Source organism: Tubulanus polymorphus, chromosome 3, assembly GCF_964204645.1.
Source record: "Tubulanus polymorphus chromosome 3, tnTubPoly1.2, whole genome shotgun sequence".
Lineage (NCBI taxonomy): Eukaryota > Metazoa > Nemertea > Palaeonemertea > Tubulaniformes > Tubulanidae > Tubulanus > Tubulanus polymorphus.
In genome coordinates this window covers 9,414,105-9,431,695 of record NC_134027.1, presented here as the reverse complement: position 1 = coordinate 9,431,695, position 17,591 = coordinate 9,414,105, and the positions used below count along the sequence as shown (strand labels likewise).

At 37.3% G+C, this 17,591-nt stretch overlaps 2 protein-coding genes across 2 annotated transcripts; one reads left to right on the top strand and one right to left on the bottom strand.

Moving 5' to 3' along the window:
* Window positions 1-176: 176 nt before the first annotated feature.
* Window positions 177-9,568, bottom strand: LOC141901201 (ras-related protein Rap1). The gene is made up of 7 exons (XM_074788311.1): window positions 9,416-9,568; window positions 6,279-6,384; window positions 4,814-4,882; window positions 3,804-3,860; window positions 3,009-3,290; window positions 2,407-2,501; window positions 177-1,982 (listed from the first exon to the last, which is right to left on the bottom strand). Exons 2-6 carry the CDS (start codon window positions 6,333-6,335, stop codon window positions 2,412-2,414), a joined length of 555 nt encoding a protein of 184 aa, XP_074644412.1. The 5' UTR covers window positions 6,336-6,384; window positions 9,416-9,568; the 3' UTR covers window positions 177-1,982; window positions 2,407-2,411.
* Window positions 9,569-10,268: 700 nt separating this feature from the next.
* LOC141901465 (uncharacterized) lies at window positions 10,269-17,584 on the top strand. Its single transcript, XM_074788712.1, has 14 exons — window positions 10,269-10,409; window positions 10,865-11,852; window positions 12,286-12,351; window positions 12,503-12,647; window positions 12,849-13,009; window positions 13,559-13,649; window positions 13,731-13,795; window positions 14,009-14,134; window positions 14,220-14,309; window positions 14,486-14,574; window positions 14,855-14,933; window positions 15,011-15,204; window positions 15,778-15,835; window positions 15,976-17,584. Exons 2-14 carry the CDS (start codon window positions 10,893-10,895, stop codon window positions 16,117-16,119), a joined length of 2,268 nt encoding a protein of 755 aa, XP_074644813.1. The 5' UTR covers window positions 10,269-10,409; window positions 10,865-10,892; the 3' UTR covers window positions 16,120-17,584.
* Window positions 17,585-17,591: the final 7 nt, after the last annotated feature.

Genomic DNA, 17,591 nt, shown 5'->3' with positions numbered 1-17,591 from the left:
CGGTTTTTCAAAAAGTTGGTTTAAGTTGACCAGTTGTTACCTAAGTGACAATTGTGGATCTGCCTGTCCATCGATTCATCAGAAGTGGTCAATTCCGATAGAAGAGTCTTGAGGACTACACACCAGTCATTACGAAGCTTTGAAGATTGATTTTAAAAGGTAATCTTTTTATTTCAAGGAACATAATTTTCGTTCAATAATAAGATACATATGATGGTTAATCAACATGAATGAATCAAATACAATAGATTGACAGGGGAAACGGCTGATACATGGTTGCTGATCCAATCGTCTTATTTTACAATAATGACTTTGTCTCAAGAGCTTAATAAATCTGAATTTTGAAACTAATTCCACGCAACAAATTAGCTAGCATTGGTACATTCGTTAAAATAAAAACATTTTATGTTGCTTGCTCTGAACTGAAAAAGTACTAACATGACTTCGCTTTGTACTAATAAGACTATTGAACCAGAGATGAATTTCAAGGACTAACTCGACGGAAGAAATGCACCATAATTAAAAATCCATTTGCAAGCGTAATCAAATGGTAATTTCAAAGCAAAATGATTTCACCAAGCACCTAAGAATGTGTCCGGCCTATTTAGCATCCCTTTCTTTGTAAACAACAGTACAAAAATTACCTACCATTACTATATTTTACTCGAGAAGCAAGTAGTGTATATGGTACTTTCAGCCCGGTATTGACTATTAATTGGACCCTGCTACAGATCTGTCGCGCAGACAACAAACACTGATGTATCTGCAGACACAATCTTTCAACATTATTAACAATGCCAATACTAAAACACTTATACATATGAAACCATGCAAATGCATAGTACATGCGAATCGGGGTAAAAAACCTTACAGGTCAATTTCTAAGGCCTAGTGAACGCTAGAGCCATCGTCACGAATATCGATCGTGCTGAATTTAGTTCAAACAACTAATCGCTTTCAATAACGCAGAAACAACAGAGGAGATTGTTGAAAAACCCACGAATTTTCGTTTCACCAAAGAGAGAAATTGCACGTAACGTCCCGATCTAAGAAACTCTACACTTGCAATAGATGAAAACGCTGATAATGTTCTGAACTCCTCATTTTAGAGAGAAAATGTTGAAAAAATCTATTAGTCCAATTGTTATGTCTTTACGAGTACACGAAAATGGTTATTAATCAAAAGAAGAGTAAAGCGGCAGCTCAATGAATGAAAAGAAAGCTGCAGTTGAATAAATAGAGCAACTCATAGATCACTACAAAAATATTTTCAATGTATACGATGTAGTAGTAATGATAAATATATATATTATGTATAGGGGGTATTAAATCATACCTGCACTCTTCAACCCAGTACCAGAACCATACGCATTTACATTCACAGGGTATTAACCAGTGCATATCCTCAACTATGACCAAAAACTCAAAACAAAAACTTTTCTTTCTTTTATAGGGAGAAACGATTCTTTTTTTCTGGCAAATAATCTTACGATAAAACATACATGTATTTACACATAGAATAGTTGAAGTTTATCGGTTTGAAACTGAAGAATGTGCCCTGGTAAGCGAGGGAGTTATCATTCTTTCTCGGCGATTTTAGTCGATGTCATTGTGGACACAAATTTCTCTAAATAGTTGATAAGGTTCCGCCATGTGAGTATTGGTTTGGAATCCAGAGAATGCAGAAGCCCTGGCAGATGACGGTCTGTGTATTATCTTATATGTTTTTGGCAACATCTGTTCGTTAAAATTGTCAGAATATTATCATTAAGCAAGTGAAGAGTTTACTTCACAAGTGTATGTGAAAAATCGGTTCACAGGGTTTCTTTTGGTTCATTTTTTTGTGCGCAATGGAACGCAATCGAGAATGTTCTTTTTTGTTTGAAAAATAATCCGGGTATCTCTCATTTTCTATTTGACTGACTGACTTCTTCGAGGTTCTTCCCGCTGTTGATAGTGCAAGAAGCAGTAACGAGCCAAACCTAGAAATTAAAATAAACATTTGCTCATTTAGACTAAAAGAGGATGATAGCATTGTGACTTGTTTCTCAACAGGGCCGAGTCTTAAAAAGTATTTCAAGACATGAGTAACCGCATTAGAAGACCCTAAACTTGCCAGTCGTTCTTTCTTTCGGTGGTGTCTCTTACAAACAGAGGGGCTTACATTTCAAAATTGCAAATCGCAGTAAAAAGTAAGACGAGATCGAATTCAGAGAATATTTTGGTTTATATCAGTACACCAGTACTTAGTGCATCTTAAGTATGATTTGTTTAGGGACTTAGGCCCGAAAAACTTAGTCCATTGAACCTTTAAATCAAAGCCCTAGGTATTGATGGGGAATGTTCTGCTTATGGCAATGACTTCATGGATACCATCATTAAGTGGAGTCAAATACATATACAAACCATTTTTATAAGATACTGCATTTTGACTTCTTAGTCGGCTTTCGTTCTTTTTCTGGGTTTTTCTTGTTGATCTGTCGTACCAAATCATTGAAGATCTGAATTCAATATGAAAAGTTTAATGATGTGTATTTTAACGAGCTATGATTCTGTGATTTATGTTCATAGAAAACATCAGCACAGCATGGACATCACACAGCATAAACTGTAGAAGCGAAAACTCCATCTTGACTTATTTTGAAATATTCATCAGATTAAGCAAATTTGAAGTGTTTTGAGATTACAGTAAAAAAATTTTCTTAACATTTCACAGCAAAACAAAATTATCTTATAGAAAACGAAAGGGATGTTCAATAGGAATGGACTATAAATTAGTAACAAATGACCATTAGTCAAGTGAGCACACAAGAGTACTCTCTCGTCTGTACAGAAAGCGAGAGAGAATGTACATGGAATAATGATGGGTCTATGAAAGAACTACTGGTATTTGTCTTTCATTTAATCATATTCTCCAAGAAAGGATCTTCGTCTCAATTCACCACAGCACCATTCACACAGGATAAAACAAACATAACAGTATGCACCTTATCTAAACATGTACATACCTCATTAACATTTATTTTGGATTTCGCCGATGTTTCCATGAACGCACACATGAACTGTCGCGCCAGGTTGATACCCTGGTCTTTACCGACAACTCGTTCGTCCTCCAAATCGCATTTGTTACCGACGAGTATCATCGGCACGTCTTCGGTGTCCTTCACGCGTAGGATTTGTTCTCGAAGGTCGTGAAGATCGTTGAACGTCGACTGAGCGGTGATTGAGTAGACTAGCAAAAATCCTTGACCGTTTTTCATGTAAAGATCGCGCATGGCCGTGAATTGTTCCTATTCGATTCAAAAAACGAAAGAAGCTATGTTTCAACGATTGACAGAATGAGAAATATTGTCATAATTACAATTAAGAGCCGCATCGAAAAGAAAGTTATGATGGCAATCCATGACGCCTGATGATTGCCATGGGAATATAGCCAAAATATCCAATCAATAAAAGAGAATTCAAAATATTCGTCCCAATACTTTGAGAAAGCAATCGCAAAAAATTGCATTGAGGATTTTCAACCCGATGATGGCAATAGCTACGCATTAGTAGGTTATACGAAATTCTAGATTGATATTCAAATGTGGTACTTAATATTCTCGCGTAATTTGATGCCGGCATTGTTATTTGAAATGGTAAAAACTATGACTACTATGAGTAATAATAACGACGGGAATGATTCATTCTAATTCAACCCGCCAAGAGATATTTCGACTATTACTCAGGTATATATAATGTATATACATGTAGTCAGAAATGTTATGTGCATCTCTCGGGTAATATCAAACACCACTACTTACAGTGCCAGCTGTATCCAAAATTTCTAACATGCATTGCACGCCGTCGATTTCCACTTGCTACAAAAAAAAAAAGATATATTTGAAGGATCGTACAACTATGAATAGGAAAAATATGAACTTTACGACAATTCATCGAAAGAGGATACACTGACGTATGTTAGAATATGATGTAGTTTTGACTCGGAGCTCAAATGCTAGTTAGATCATTGCAGAATTAGGTCTTGGAAGGAATATTCACTCACTTTGTAATCTTGGCCCACCCCTCATTCATAAATAGTTTTGGAAAAAAAACATAGGCCTACAGATGTCAATTCAACTAAGATGCATTGAAATTAAAATATTAAATATCGTAATACAATGCAGCCTCTACTATTAGTCAGGGACGAAAAGAAAAGTGCACAGCGAGTTTTGATGCGTTGAAATTGACTAACGCTCATAAATCACACACTGCTCAAGCTTATCGAGAAATAACTCGATTGAGCAAAAAACAGAAATCGCGACCGGGATGAAAGCGATCGCGTCAACGACCCGTCAAACCTGAACCTATCATCCCGAATTGTTGAAAACGAATCAATTAAGAGTATAATCGATAATAAGATCATTCGGTTGCCTGTTCGCTGATTGGATACTGCGCTGATCAATTTTCATTACTGTCTCGGCTCTTGAGAGCAGCTACAGGGTGTGCTACAAGTGTGCGAATCAGAAATCATGCAGGAGTTCATTCTCATAACACTGTTCACACAGACACACAAGTTCAAATGGTCTCAAGACTGACAAATTAATTTGGATTATGTAATGTCATAACACTGAACACACAGACACATCAGCTCAAATTATGGTCTCAGGACTGAATAATTGATTTGGATTAAGTAAGCCCGGTCTTATGGGCATCATTGAATTAAAATTAGCAACTTTTGGTCCTATAACCAATCTATGAACATAATGAAGATTCAAGCCCGCTCTAGATAGTAGTCGAAAATGACGCAAATCACTATCCTCATTTCCCGTACCTTCCTATAGCTGTCTTCAATGGTAGGATCGTATTTTTCCACAAATATTCCTTGAACAAACTGCACTGTCTGCAAAAACAAGCCAGAAAAAATATATATGACTCACAACATGATTATCAATAACAAACTAACACTGTCCAACTTCAACATTATGATAGGGGGCTGTTCATAAAAGACGTATTCAGAAAATTGCAAATTTTGACCCCCATGTCCACATTGCACTACACTCCCTCCCCTTATCCATCGGACTAAATTCCAAAGTTCAGTGTGAAAATGCAAAAGTACAGTTTGCTATTCAATACATTATTTTGAAAACATCCAAATGACCCTCCTACTCCTTAGTCCCCTACCCCTCGACCTTGGACGTCTTTTATGTAGAGTCCCTAATCAAATCAAGGCTGGTAGGCCTACATAGGTACGGATCTATAAATAACCATTACAAATAGATAAACATCAATGACAAATATAGATCATCTATCCGATAACAATAGATTTTTTAGTTTTCTTTTCTGACAGCAAACATATGTATTATCAAATGCAATTAGAATTGAAAATCATTTTCCCAAGCCGGAATTATACAGTTATTTTTACTTACACCTGCCATTGACTACGAACTAAAGATTTTCTCGAAAATACGACTGAATTGCCTAATTTGCTATCATAAATTTGGCGCCATTCAATGTTTTGCCCGAACATTACAATGTACTTTTGATAATACCGACTACTGTGGTAAAGCAAAATCTGAGTTACCGGGGTACGCAAAACTTTTCTATCGCCTTCGATATCGACGTGCTACCAATGAAATCATTACTCAGGTGTTCTCTTAAAATCAACAGAGCCGATGAATATGAAGGCAACATAAATACGTGTAGTAGAGATGTTGTAGGCCGAGTGTGTGAGTTAGCAGTTAAACAGCTCACTTCGCGTAGACTAGTTCATTTGGGAAGAAATTTGACACTCTTTCCAAATACCGGTAGATTCCAGTAGCAGGTAGTAAATTGGAATGAATTCAAGACATTGCGAAGGCAAAACTTTAGAAATTACATACTCCAAACATGAGCAAAAATTGGAATCCACAAACTTAGTCATCATTTAAATCGTTCTTAGACATATCCTAATCGCTATAAGATATATCAGGTAGTAAGAGTGTAAAAACTATTTATTGCAGAACCTTCAAACACAGCCAGCAGCAGCAGCAGTACACACAACCATCCACGTTTACCATCCTTCATGAGAGAATGTACACAATATGCGTGTTGAAATGACAATAGAATCCCACAATATACGATAAATGTCCAAAATTTGCTTATTCTGATTTTATCAGCCTAATCGTTTCGACTGGTCTTAAAACATTTCGATTTTTATACTTTTTTCATTATCATTTGCAGAACTCTATTGTCACCATTCTTTAATGAATTATTTTTTCGTAATGATGGCTTCGCTATTTTCCGTATTCGTTACTTACCAATGCACTTTTTCCAACACCACCACTTCCGAGCACGACCAATTTGTATTCGATCATTCTTGAAATTTTGACTGTTCACTTGCGTTTAGGCTTGAGAAGGAAAATCCTACAAAGACAACAAAAAAATCTGATGATTTTTACACCGCATGAAAAGCGAGTACCGGCTTGCTGGGTATCTGTTCACTTTTTGACAAATTTGAGACAGATATTGCAAAGTTTTACTTTGACATCATACGGATTAGATATCGAATGGAATAATTCAGTCCAGGATTGAGTGTAATACCAGCCAACATCTGAGTTGAAATCCGACAAGCTTTGAATAATGAACTACCTAATTTCTAATCCGATACTAAATATAGTAAATCTCGCCTAACTTGGAAAAACTCTGACCGACAAAAATTGTCTGAATTAAACAAAGTCCTAGTTAAGGATACGAAAATATGTCAGAAAGTAAAAAGATTTTGTTTTTGTTCGAGCCTGAATTGGTGGTACGAAACTTTGAGAAGCTGTTGAGGCACTAACTGACCACGAAAACTGATCGCACATTAAGTCAATTAGTCAACAATAATGCAATTTGTGTAATACATACGTGCCGTAATTCAGTTTGTGTATGACATTTCTCAGAAAATCATGACTGTATTCAGACTAACTACAAACAGGGAAGTTGGAATTTTCTAAATTATTTGTGCCGTATGTCCATTGGTCCGATGTCAATCACTTTTTATATTTTTAGAACAGGTTAAAAACAATGCAATATTCGATAAATAAAATATTTTCATTGATGCGCATTCGTCTCAATTCCGGGAAATAGCACTCGCATAACCATTAATTACGAAACCTACCAGTTGAGTGAACAAAAGGTTCAAACAATTGATAATGCCTTACCTTCAAAGCTGTAGGCTACTAAAAAAATATCCCGACTAAACTATCTAATGGTTGATAGCCTAATAATAGGACTATCCCTCTATGTGAGAAATCAAAAGATATTTTCTTAACAAAACGCTGACAGTCATTGATAATAGAGATTCATCCTCCTACTCAGAAAGCTTACTGCATGTTACCATGGTAACGTTTTAAAGCGGCTTAATTGCACAGGTTGTCGTTGATTGCGAAGGTGAAAATATAGCGATTTGCACGCGTTGTACCGATAAGGAACTATCTCGTTCAGTGTGAAATTATCATTTTATCATCAACAGTTGTCATAAATCATACGACAAAACACCTGAGACAATGATACGAAATATTAATAATCTGATGAAATTGAGAGTCGTAAACAGAAAGTCATTCTTAGTCGGAAAAGCCTAGAGAATGACTTCGATAATGATTTTAACGTAATAAGCTAGCTTTTGAGCGAACCCAGGTCAGAGGTAGATTTAGGGGCTGGTCTTGGGGTACGGACCCCTGCTTTTGCATAGAGGTAGCCCTTTTCGTCAATACAAAACCTGCCAATTTCACAGTTATCCTCTCAGAATTTGCATCTTTGAACTGTTTCTTAAGAAAGATCTTAATACCGAGGGTAAGACCCTGCTAGTGGCCAATGATATGGCTGCTTTATCCAGGAAAAGCCTTTTATTGGCTTCTTGGCCCCAGCCTTCCAATTTCCCTCGATCCACCCATGCAGGTTCTACCTGTCACGTTGCTGAAAAACCAGCTTTAGCTCAGGTATATTTTCTTCCTGAAACCAATGTAATTCGAGATCAATGGCAATAAAAATACGAGCCCATTACTGAAGTCTGACCAATAAATATGTGATCATCGATTTATATCCATATTCATAGGCATCCCCAAGGGAGGTGCGGGGGTAGCAGACACACCCCTTTTTCGAGATTGCTAACTTTTTAGTTATGTAATCAATGTTCAAGATTTTTCTTGCCAATTTGACTAGTCTTTAGACTCTAAATGATTCATTTAGAGCCTGGAAAATGTCTCTAAAGCCTCCAATTTTCAAAAAGTTTTCTGGGGAGGCCCACCAAACACCCGACATTGCGCATAGATACTAGATTGATGCTAATTCGAATCCCCCATGAAAATTCCTGGGGAAGCATATGCTATTCAGACTAGTCTCTGTTTAGATCAGGCTCACTCTTTCACAAATTTGAAATATGAACAGTGACTTAGAAATCCATGGTTGTGCGATTTCCAACTATCTTATTGAAAAGAAAATGACATGAGTCATTTTACATTTCAGAGGTATGTAATTCACTCAGGCTACTTAAATTGACTCATAAATCAGAATAACTTAGATAATCATTCAACTCAAATTTGTAGAAATATCTTTCTTACCCCATGGGCCAGATAAGAAGTCTGTGCCGAAAAATTTTCACTGTCTATAAAAAGTTCACCTTACACAAATGGAATCTTATCCTAATGAACTAGGCAATAATTAATCTTCACAGTATACAGTCGTTATTTATAACCCAGTTAATCTGACGGACAAATAATTGTGGTATGGAGAGAAAATGTCTGGTAAATGTCAAAGTGTGTACGATAGAATATAGCAAACCACTTTGACGGAAGTAAAAATAACACTTACTACATTGTCACCCACCACTACAAATCGACTGTACTCGGATGAAAATCGCCAATAACCTGACGGGTTTAGCTTCACCATCGGTCGGATACTTTCAACAACGGGAAACAAACCACATCGACAGATCACCACATTATGATAGAAGAATCATTTCATTCATTGTGGGCATAACTCCTAATTAGTCCCAGAGGTTTTCCCAATATGGTAGGCCTATTAGAAAGCCTGGAGCTCATCCAATTAGAAAAGCTTACCACCAACAATTAATTAGGTTAAATAGTCTCCTAATAGATTTAGGGTGAAAACTACATATCTTTACAGAAACCAGTGACATGTCCTTTTTTGTAGCTATCATTTGTCTTAGAGATGTGTTTCACAGTTTAAACAACGATAACCTCTGCAACCTCCTCAAAAACCACCTTTCTAGTCCTAGAATCTACTTAAAAAAAAGCTATTCTGAGACTTGAGACTGAGGAGTACAGCGACAGACTAGATAAGACAGCGTAAGTATAATAATTTTTCATGTTTCGATACCTTATTATCTAGGCCTGTGTAATTCGATCCAAAAACATCATTCGTCAATTTATCAAATACATTTTTAGCGACTTACCGACCACTAAACTGGCCTATTCGTGTAGGGAAGGGTGTGTTTTAATATCTCGATGTGTATGGGAGAACCCTTTATCGCTCGACTGGATTAATTGTGAAAGCAATGACTCGACGGTGAGTCGCAGAGCCCGGTAATGTTCCGTTTCTCAAATTCGCGTATCTATTTTTGATTCTTTTCGAAGGGAAACACATGAAAATGACTAATCAAAAGTAGGCATCAGTCAACTTCGATATATATTCTATAAAAACAAAATAGATTGAAAATTATGGTTGGCCTGTTACCGTTTATGGCTAATTTAGGTGCGATTTGGTAGAAGTGAGACAGGTGCGCGTACGTCAGTCGGACGTCTCGTGCTAAGGAATGAACCTCTACCCACCAATGACGTCACTTCGTGAACTCCATACCCTTCCCAGAATTCTTTACCACATCGCACTTCCTCCCGGTCTGCGATCGACGAAGCGCGAGTTCAATTTCGGACAAAAATTTAATCGCTTCTCATCTTAATTGCGGAGCCTCTTTTGGACGCTAATTCGAAGAAATACACTCTTCCTTGTTCGCAACTGACGTGGATATGCCCTAACACTACTTTGATCTTATCTGATCGAAGCTTAGGTTTCGAAATGATGACTAAAACGAACGGAGCAGGAAAACCTGCGATGAAGTTCTGGCAAAAACTGGAAATGATGAAAAAAATGAACGGATAGCCTAAACGGCTTCATTGTTGCAGTCTCCTACGAGATTCCTTTGAACTGTTGATGAGGTTAATACATTTTCTGATCCGGTTCCCACCCAATTTAAAAAAGCGTTCCCATCGTCGTTTCACCCGGCGCCGCATAAAATTCTGGCGCTGGTGGTCTGTAATGAATAGCAACTACAATTCCTTCCAAACAAGTTATATGGGAAATTGAAACTTTCTCGTGAAAAAGCGTCCCTAAACTACCGTTTAAGCTGCTGAAGTTACAGTAAATGCAGTAAAGTCAGTTCCAGATATGTGGTATGGACGTTATTAATAGTTCTATGGACTCAAAAAGCGTCGAAACATGGGATGTCACGATAAATTCAAAGACAAATCAATTTATTGATTGATTTGAGGATTTAGTCATCTCGGATTTAGGGCCTAATTTTATTATGAATCAGACTTAGTTTAAGCCGAGTCTACCTGCCACTTCCTCTTTGACATAGACCTATGAAGAATACCATTAATTGTCCATATTACCAGCAGTGTATGGTTCAACAACCCTTCGCTTCGGGAACACTGGCTAAATTAAGTGAAGTATCCCGAAAAGATCGATGCCAATCGAAAATAGATAGACTTTAGGTATTAGAATAGCATTGACCAGCTGATGACCCTACACTACAGTACACTAGCCCAATTAGTAGTACGTAGTAAGGGCCAAGCTAGGCACCGCATCATCATTCAAAATTTAAACATTAATCTTTGACTTTCAGACCGAAGACGCTGCCTTGCTGTTGATAGATGGATTTGCAACTGCCGCCAATTTCCATAAGCCCGGTCGAATGTGAAGACATCATCGCTTCGAATTCTCACAACGGCAAACGAGACAAACGGAAATCTAAGGTCTGGCAGAAAGTCATATGGTTCACTCGCAAATCGTCAAAAAACCACCGAGATCAAAACTTCTCCGAACAGGCCGGTATTCCCGATGAAAATGCTGCGTCGTTGCCGGCGGATGAGTTTGATTTCGAGTTCATGGCGCGACCTCCGTGGACAGAGAGTAGCTCGTCGAGCGACACGGAAAGTAGCGGCGATACGAATTTAGGCATTCGTCGTACGGCCACTTACCCGAACAGCGAAATCGTCGAGCAAAACTGCCTGAAACCTAGCGTCGCGCGCGCTCTATTTCAGAGAATGGAAGCGACGAACTTGTATCCGAAATCGACGTCGAAGATTTATTTCCGTAAACGTCAGAAAAAACGAACGAACGACGAGTACGCGGCGCGTGACGACGATTCGAGACCGAGCGATTTCCGTAACGCAAATTTCCGTCGCGACGTCATCTGCTACTGTCGCGAATCGGCGATCGACGACGACGGTGGCGAAGAAGAGTGCGATAATCTAGCGCCCATTCGAAACTTTTATCCGGCCGGCGGTCATCTATGCAAAAAACGACCAATAGTCAGTGTGGACGCCGATGGTACGTCGAGGGCGTGTAAAAAACGCTCGAGTTTTTCTAGTCTACGCGATTTGTACGAGTCGCAAAACGTGAACAGTCTGTTTAGCAGTTTGCCGAGTCATTACGGTTCGCAGATTAAGAACGTCCAACAACAGGTCGCCGGCAGACCGTATCTATGCACGCGTAAAATCGGCACGCCATCAGCGGACGGTATGTCGTCGGAGTCGGTGAATCGAAATCTGTGCGGTTCCCCGACGAAACAAGACGAAGCAGCGCCTTCTGAAGTTAGAGAACGAATGAACGTAAGTTCAATAGTAAATCCGACCCACGATGACGAAAAAATGAAGAAGTTTTGAAGACACTTTATTGGATTGTCTTTATATCTACCCTAGACATATTTGCAGCCTAATAACTGGCCTAATCAAAATTCACGTGAGGTGACTGGCTACCATTGTCGTCACTGAAATCAGGACTTTTTTCATTATCATTGAAGTTTTCAAAAACAAATTTCAAAAATTAGATGCTCATAGATGCATTTTCTCGGCATTTGAACCATACAATTCTGCCTATGAATGTAAATTTCTATTTGAATGGATATTAAAAATTACCAATTTGGGTGGAACTGATTTAGGAAATTATTGGTCCGCCGGTCCTGGCTAGTGTCCCCTGACCCCGGCCTAGTTAATCAAAGTCTACTGTTTAGAAAATCAAATGTGAGTTCTGTGTTGTTTACAGCTGATGAAAAGATGGTTTGTTGAATTCAGCGATGAGCAAAGGAATATTTTCTTGAAGGAAATGATGGTAAATACATTTTACTTTCAAAAGATATAAACTGGTTACATTTTATAATTCATTTTTGTTGAATCAAACCTGGGATACATTCTTTTATAACTTTAATAAAAAAACAAACATAATCCCTAATAAGCTTATGTTTCCAATTAAATTTTGACAGGGTTTATGTGAGCTGCCTCAAATTCATTTGCTGTCATTAGAAATCGAACCGCGGATGCACCAGGGCTGTCCTGAAAACTGTCAAGATCTGATCACCTGGCTACCTGCCAGTATTTCCTTGTATATACTATCATTCCTTGATCCTGGTGAGTGAGGAAACCCATATACGGTTAGCCTACATATTTTTCGAATTCATTGACTTAAGAGATTTGGACATCTTGATGAGATCCATATGAAAGTCTTTAACAATTCTCCTACTCTTCTTCCTTAAAAAATGAATTTATATTCATGGTCAAAGTGATAATTTGTGAATCTGTATCAACCGATTTATATCATATCGTTTTCAGTGAGCTTATGCTATGCATCTACGGTATGTCGAGTTTGGAACACGCTGGCGAATGATCCATCGTTATGGCAGAGATTCTGTTCGCAGTATAAATGGAGGCTGTCGGCGGCGGGTGAACAGAAACAAGTCATCCATCATCTACTCCCTGACGGCAATATTCATGTAAGCCTTAATTTCATTTTAAGAGGATTACGGATACATAACCATCGATGAAACGCACTGCCATGTCCATCCTGTTGTTCTTGGGCCAGTTGCTCAAATGTTGGTTAGAAGTTAACCAGTGTTTGAATGACATAGTGACAATTAAAAGTTCATTGTTACCATGGTATCTATTGGCTGGTTATCTTTAACCAACCTTTGAGAAACTGGCCCCTGGATTGTGTACATATTTCATATTTTCTGGTTGAATGACATAGTGACAATTAAAAGTTCATTGTTACCCTGGTATTTATTGGCTGGTTATCTTTGACCAACCTTTGAGAAACTGGCCCCTGGATTGTGTATATGTTTTAGTAACCTTAGTATTCCTGAAGATGATAATCGGGCTTTGGTTGAAATGCCAAAAATAAATCATTTACTGGTAATTAAGAAAAACCTTTTCAGACTCATTTATCTCGTTTTCTTTATCATGGATACATTATCAAATAATAAGTATTTTATTTTCTTTTTATTATTTCTTTTTATTTATTAGTATTTTATTTTATTTTCTAGTGGAAACAAGTCTTTGCGGAACGGTTCAGGTTACGCAATAATTGGCTGCACGGAAGATGTCAAGTTCGCACGTTTGAAGGACATACGCAAGGTTTGTTTTATTCATATGCCTACAACTATTGAATTGGCTCCATATCATAAAGCTGTAATATTTCTTACATTGTCTATGCAGGTATATCATGTGTGCAGTTTGATGATACAAGAATTGTCAGTGGATCATCTGATAAAATGATCAAGGTTAGTTCTGTTCAGTTATATATTTATGAAAATATGCACCGTTAACTACTAAAGAATTGTTTTGTGTTGTACCTCTTGGAGTACCTAGTGGAAAAAGTAGCTTCTCTCACATTTAGAATCTACAGTTCATTAAGCATCATTCTGACTGCTGCTAAAGCCATTAAAGTCTGGCTGGTGGGTTTTCAAATCGTTGTATCAACATGTTTTTTCTAGGTTTGGAACATAAGAACAAATACTCCCTGGTCTGTGCAAACTCTAGTTGGACATTCTGGGACGGTGCGTTGTCTGCATTTAGATGGTAACCGGCTTGTAAGTGGATCCACCGACCGCACTATAAAGGTACATGTAATGATAATGATAATTTTCCCTCCACAGCTTGATAATAGAAAGATGTAAAAAGTAACTAAATTTATTTACTCTTTAGGTTTGGGATTTATCAATGCAACAGAGCTGGTCAAGCATTGCTTGTAAAGTGACAATGACCGGCCATACTGACACAGTCCGTTGTTTACAAGTAGGTTCCTTAAGACTCGAATGTTTAGCTCGTTAATTTGATTTCGAAACTTTGTAAATTTGTCCCTGCTTAAGTGTATGTACCTTTTAGATCCCTAAAAAAATCAATCTGATAGAAGACTTTCTTATGTCTGTAATGTGCCTTTAGTTTTAAGCATTCACAATAATTTTCTTTAGGTGGACGATGAGAAAATTATTAGTGGTTCCTATGATAAGACGTTGAAAGTTTGGGATATGAGAACTGGTGACTGCCGCATGACTTTAAGGTAACTTTTGATTGGTTTTTCCTAGTGGAATTATGAAGAATTTGTTTGTAGATGACTATCTATGTGTTTATAAATTATCTGTAATAAATCCTCAGGAGCAAAAACAGTACATATCTTGTAGCGCTATGCCTGGAGAGGGGAAAATGTAACTCCCAAAAACGTTTGCTAGAATAATTCTATATACTCTAGGTAATGAGATTTGTACTGTTTTTGCTTCTATGGATTTTCAACTGTTTGAACTCTCCACCTAAGATCTGAATGTCTTGTCGATTGTTTACAGGGGTCACGATGGAGCTGTTTTGTGTGTCCAATTTGATGACGACAAAATCATTTCCGGTTCATCTGATCGTACGATCAAAGTAAGCCGAATATTTCTCGCGATTTGTCTGAAAATGTCTCGCGGTCGTCGTATAGTGAAACACGCTTATCATTTCAGCTGTGGAATTTCACCGGGTTTTGCATAATGACGTTGCAAGCGCATCAGGACGCGGTGACCTGTTTGCAGTTCGACAAAACGAGAATAATCAGCGGTTCGCTCGATTGCAACCTGAAATTTTGGGATATAAACACCGGTTGTTGCGTGAATACGATCGACTGGAAAGCGTCGGAAGGTCACACTGGTGTAGTCCGGTAAGTGTAAAAACAAGAAAACTAACCTATAAGTTTAATGAAGCCTAGATAATAACACATATATTGCTTGATATTGTCCACGATAACAAAAAATAATACGATATAATATAAAATAGTATGAATATTAAGGGTCAATAAAGTTGTGTTGGATTTGAATATTGATAATTTGATTGAATTGACCGCCAACCAGTCCAGCCCTGATATATTGATGGCGTAGTGCACATCCTCTCAAAAATAATCATATAATTTATCGACTATAAATTACCGGTAAGAGTTATGTAATATATCTTATTACAAAATGAACGCCAAAATTCACGATTGTCATTGTTATTTTGAAACGCCAATATCGATGATGATGGCTTTTACGGCATAAAAAAAACTGAAAATCCTGATGTAAACTTTGTCTTTGAGAATCCTGATTTGAATCAAAAGATGCTCGATGCATACAAGATTACTGGGCTGTAGGTTATTCCCAGTTTAAAAAGATATTAAGAAAATATTGTTGATTTAAGCTGGGACATGCATTTTATGATCAACTTGCTTTGTATATCGGTACTTTTGATTAACATTTAGGTGCCTTCAAGCAGATAAGTGGAGAGTTGTAAGTGCCTCCGATGACAGAACAATTAAGGTGAATTTTTCATTATTTTCGTGGCATTGGCTTCGAATGTCCATTTCACAGGATTGCATCATTTTAATCATCTTAATTCATTGAAAATTAAGAACATATCAACCTCATCCTCGATTAAAAGCGGATCTTTTCATTGACAGGTGTGGAATTTAGAGACTGGAGAGCGTCTGGTGACATTGCGTAATCACACAGACGGCGTGACGTGTTTGCAATTCAACGACAGTATTATCGTATCCGGGTCGTATGACAAAACTGTGAAACTATGGGATTTTACCTGCTGTTAACTGTTGACTGCGAATTGAAAGTAGCCGTCACCATCGACAGAGAGGACAGCGTATGAATTGTATAAACATTCACGAATGCATTGAACTCTTCACCGATTCAAAATCTTGTATTAATGGTTTTTCGTAATCTATTACAAAAACCATCACTTAGAGAGAGAGATAAAACGTAGCAGTTTTGCTGCTTTCCATTTCATGATGCAAACAATCACAGCAGACCGAATCATTCCTATCAATGGTGCACTGATATGATATATGTAAAAACTTAGATGTTCACTTAGTCATAGAATGTATAAATACTCTAGGGCTTTGTTTTGATATGATGTATTTTGTAGAGTAACAAATAACCGCAATTCTGTATGTATATTCAGTATTTTATGAATGTTCGTAAGATGATGATCGATGTAAAAATGTTCCAACGGTTAGGAAATCTGCTGAATACCAAGAAAAAGCAAAGTTCGGTTTTTACCAAAATCGCGGGACTATTATTAAATAAGGTTATAGTTTAAATCCCATGATGAATTCATGACCAAAGAGCCGATTACATTCTGGGTATTCATTAGTTGAAATTTTAAATTAACTCCTTCGTATTTATTCTGACTATCTCTACTCAAAGTCGTAGGAATGGCATGTTTTTCTGGGGATCTGACAACAGTGTACAATGCTAGTTCTGTCGGATAACACGGCCCCCTATTGAAAATGATCTATGCACAGATGATGTACAGGTTATAAGATGTATCGGTATTTAGTATTTTCCCATTAGTCGTCGTGTATTGTCAGTAGTATTATTGTATTTGGATGTGTACGAACATCTGGACCCAAAAGTTCCAATTCATTAATGGATCATGGTAGTACCATTTGCCTTTTTTGCTGAACATGGCTTCATCTGATACAATATTCCAATGTTCTATTTCGCTGGAGTCACAATTTTTATGTGATTTGCAGGCAGGTTGGAAGCAATTTTTGATTGCCACTGCCAATTTTTACAGGTTCTTATTATTGCTGCGGTGAATTTAAAGAGTATAGAAAGAAAAAAATTGTCAATTGTCGGTGGATTATTGCCGAGGCTTTCACCACTGCAGTCACTACTTCAGTTCCAATGCTATTGATTTGCTCCGTAAAACAACATTGGATCATTTATTATTTTTGTTTATTGTTGGAGACAATCTTTGAACAATATCAGTTTTTATTGATTGAGCATTTTCTGTGATAAGTTCTTTGGCTACTTGGGTCTGTAAAGTGATATTTTTATTTTTCCAAGAAGGCCAACATTGTTGTGAATTATAAACGTATAAATGTATTTGTTTTCAATTATTGTTCATTCTAGGAACTAAAGCTTTATAATCCCCAGATCTTATAGTTAGAAATTGTCAGATGCTTTGCTTATTTAAGCTTATTTACATTTGTATCTTCATAATTTTCAGTCTTTGGGCTTGAAAATTGTCACGTAGGCTTAGACAAATATAAGAATTACG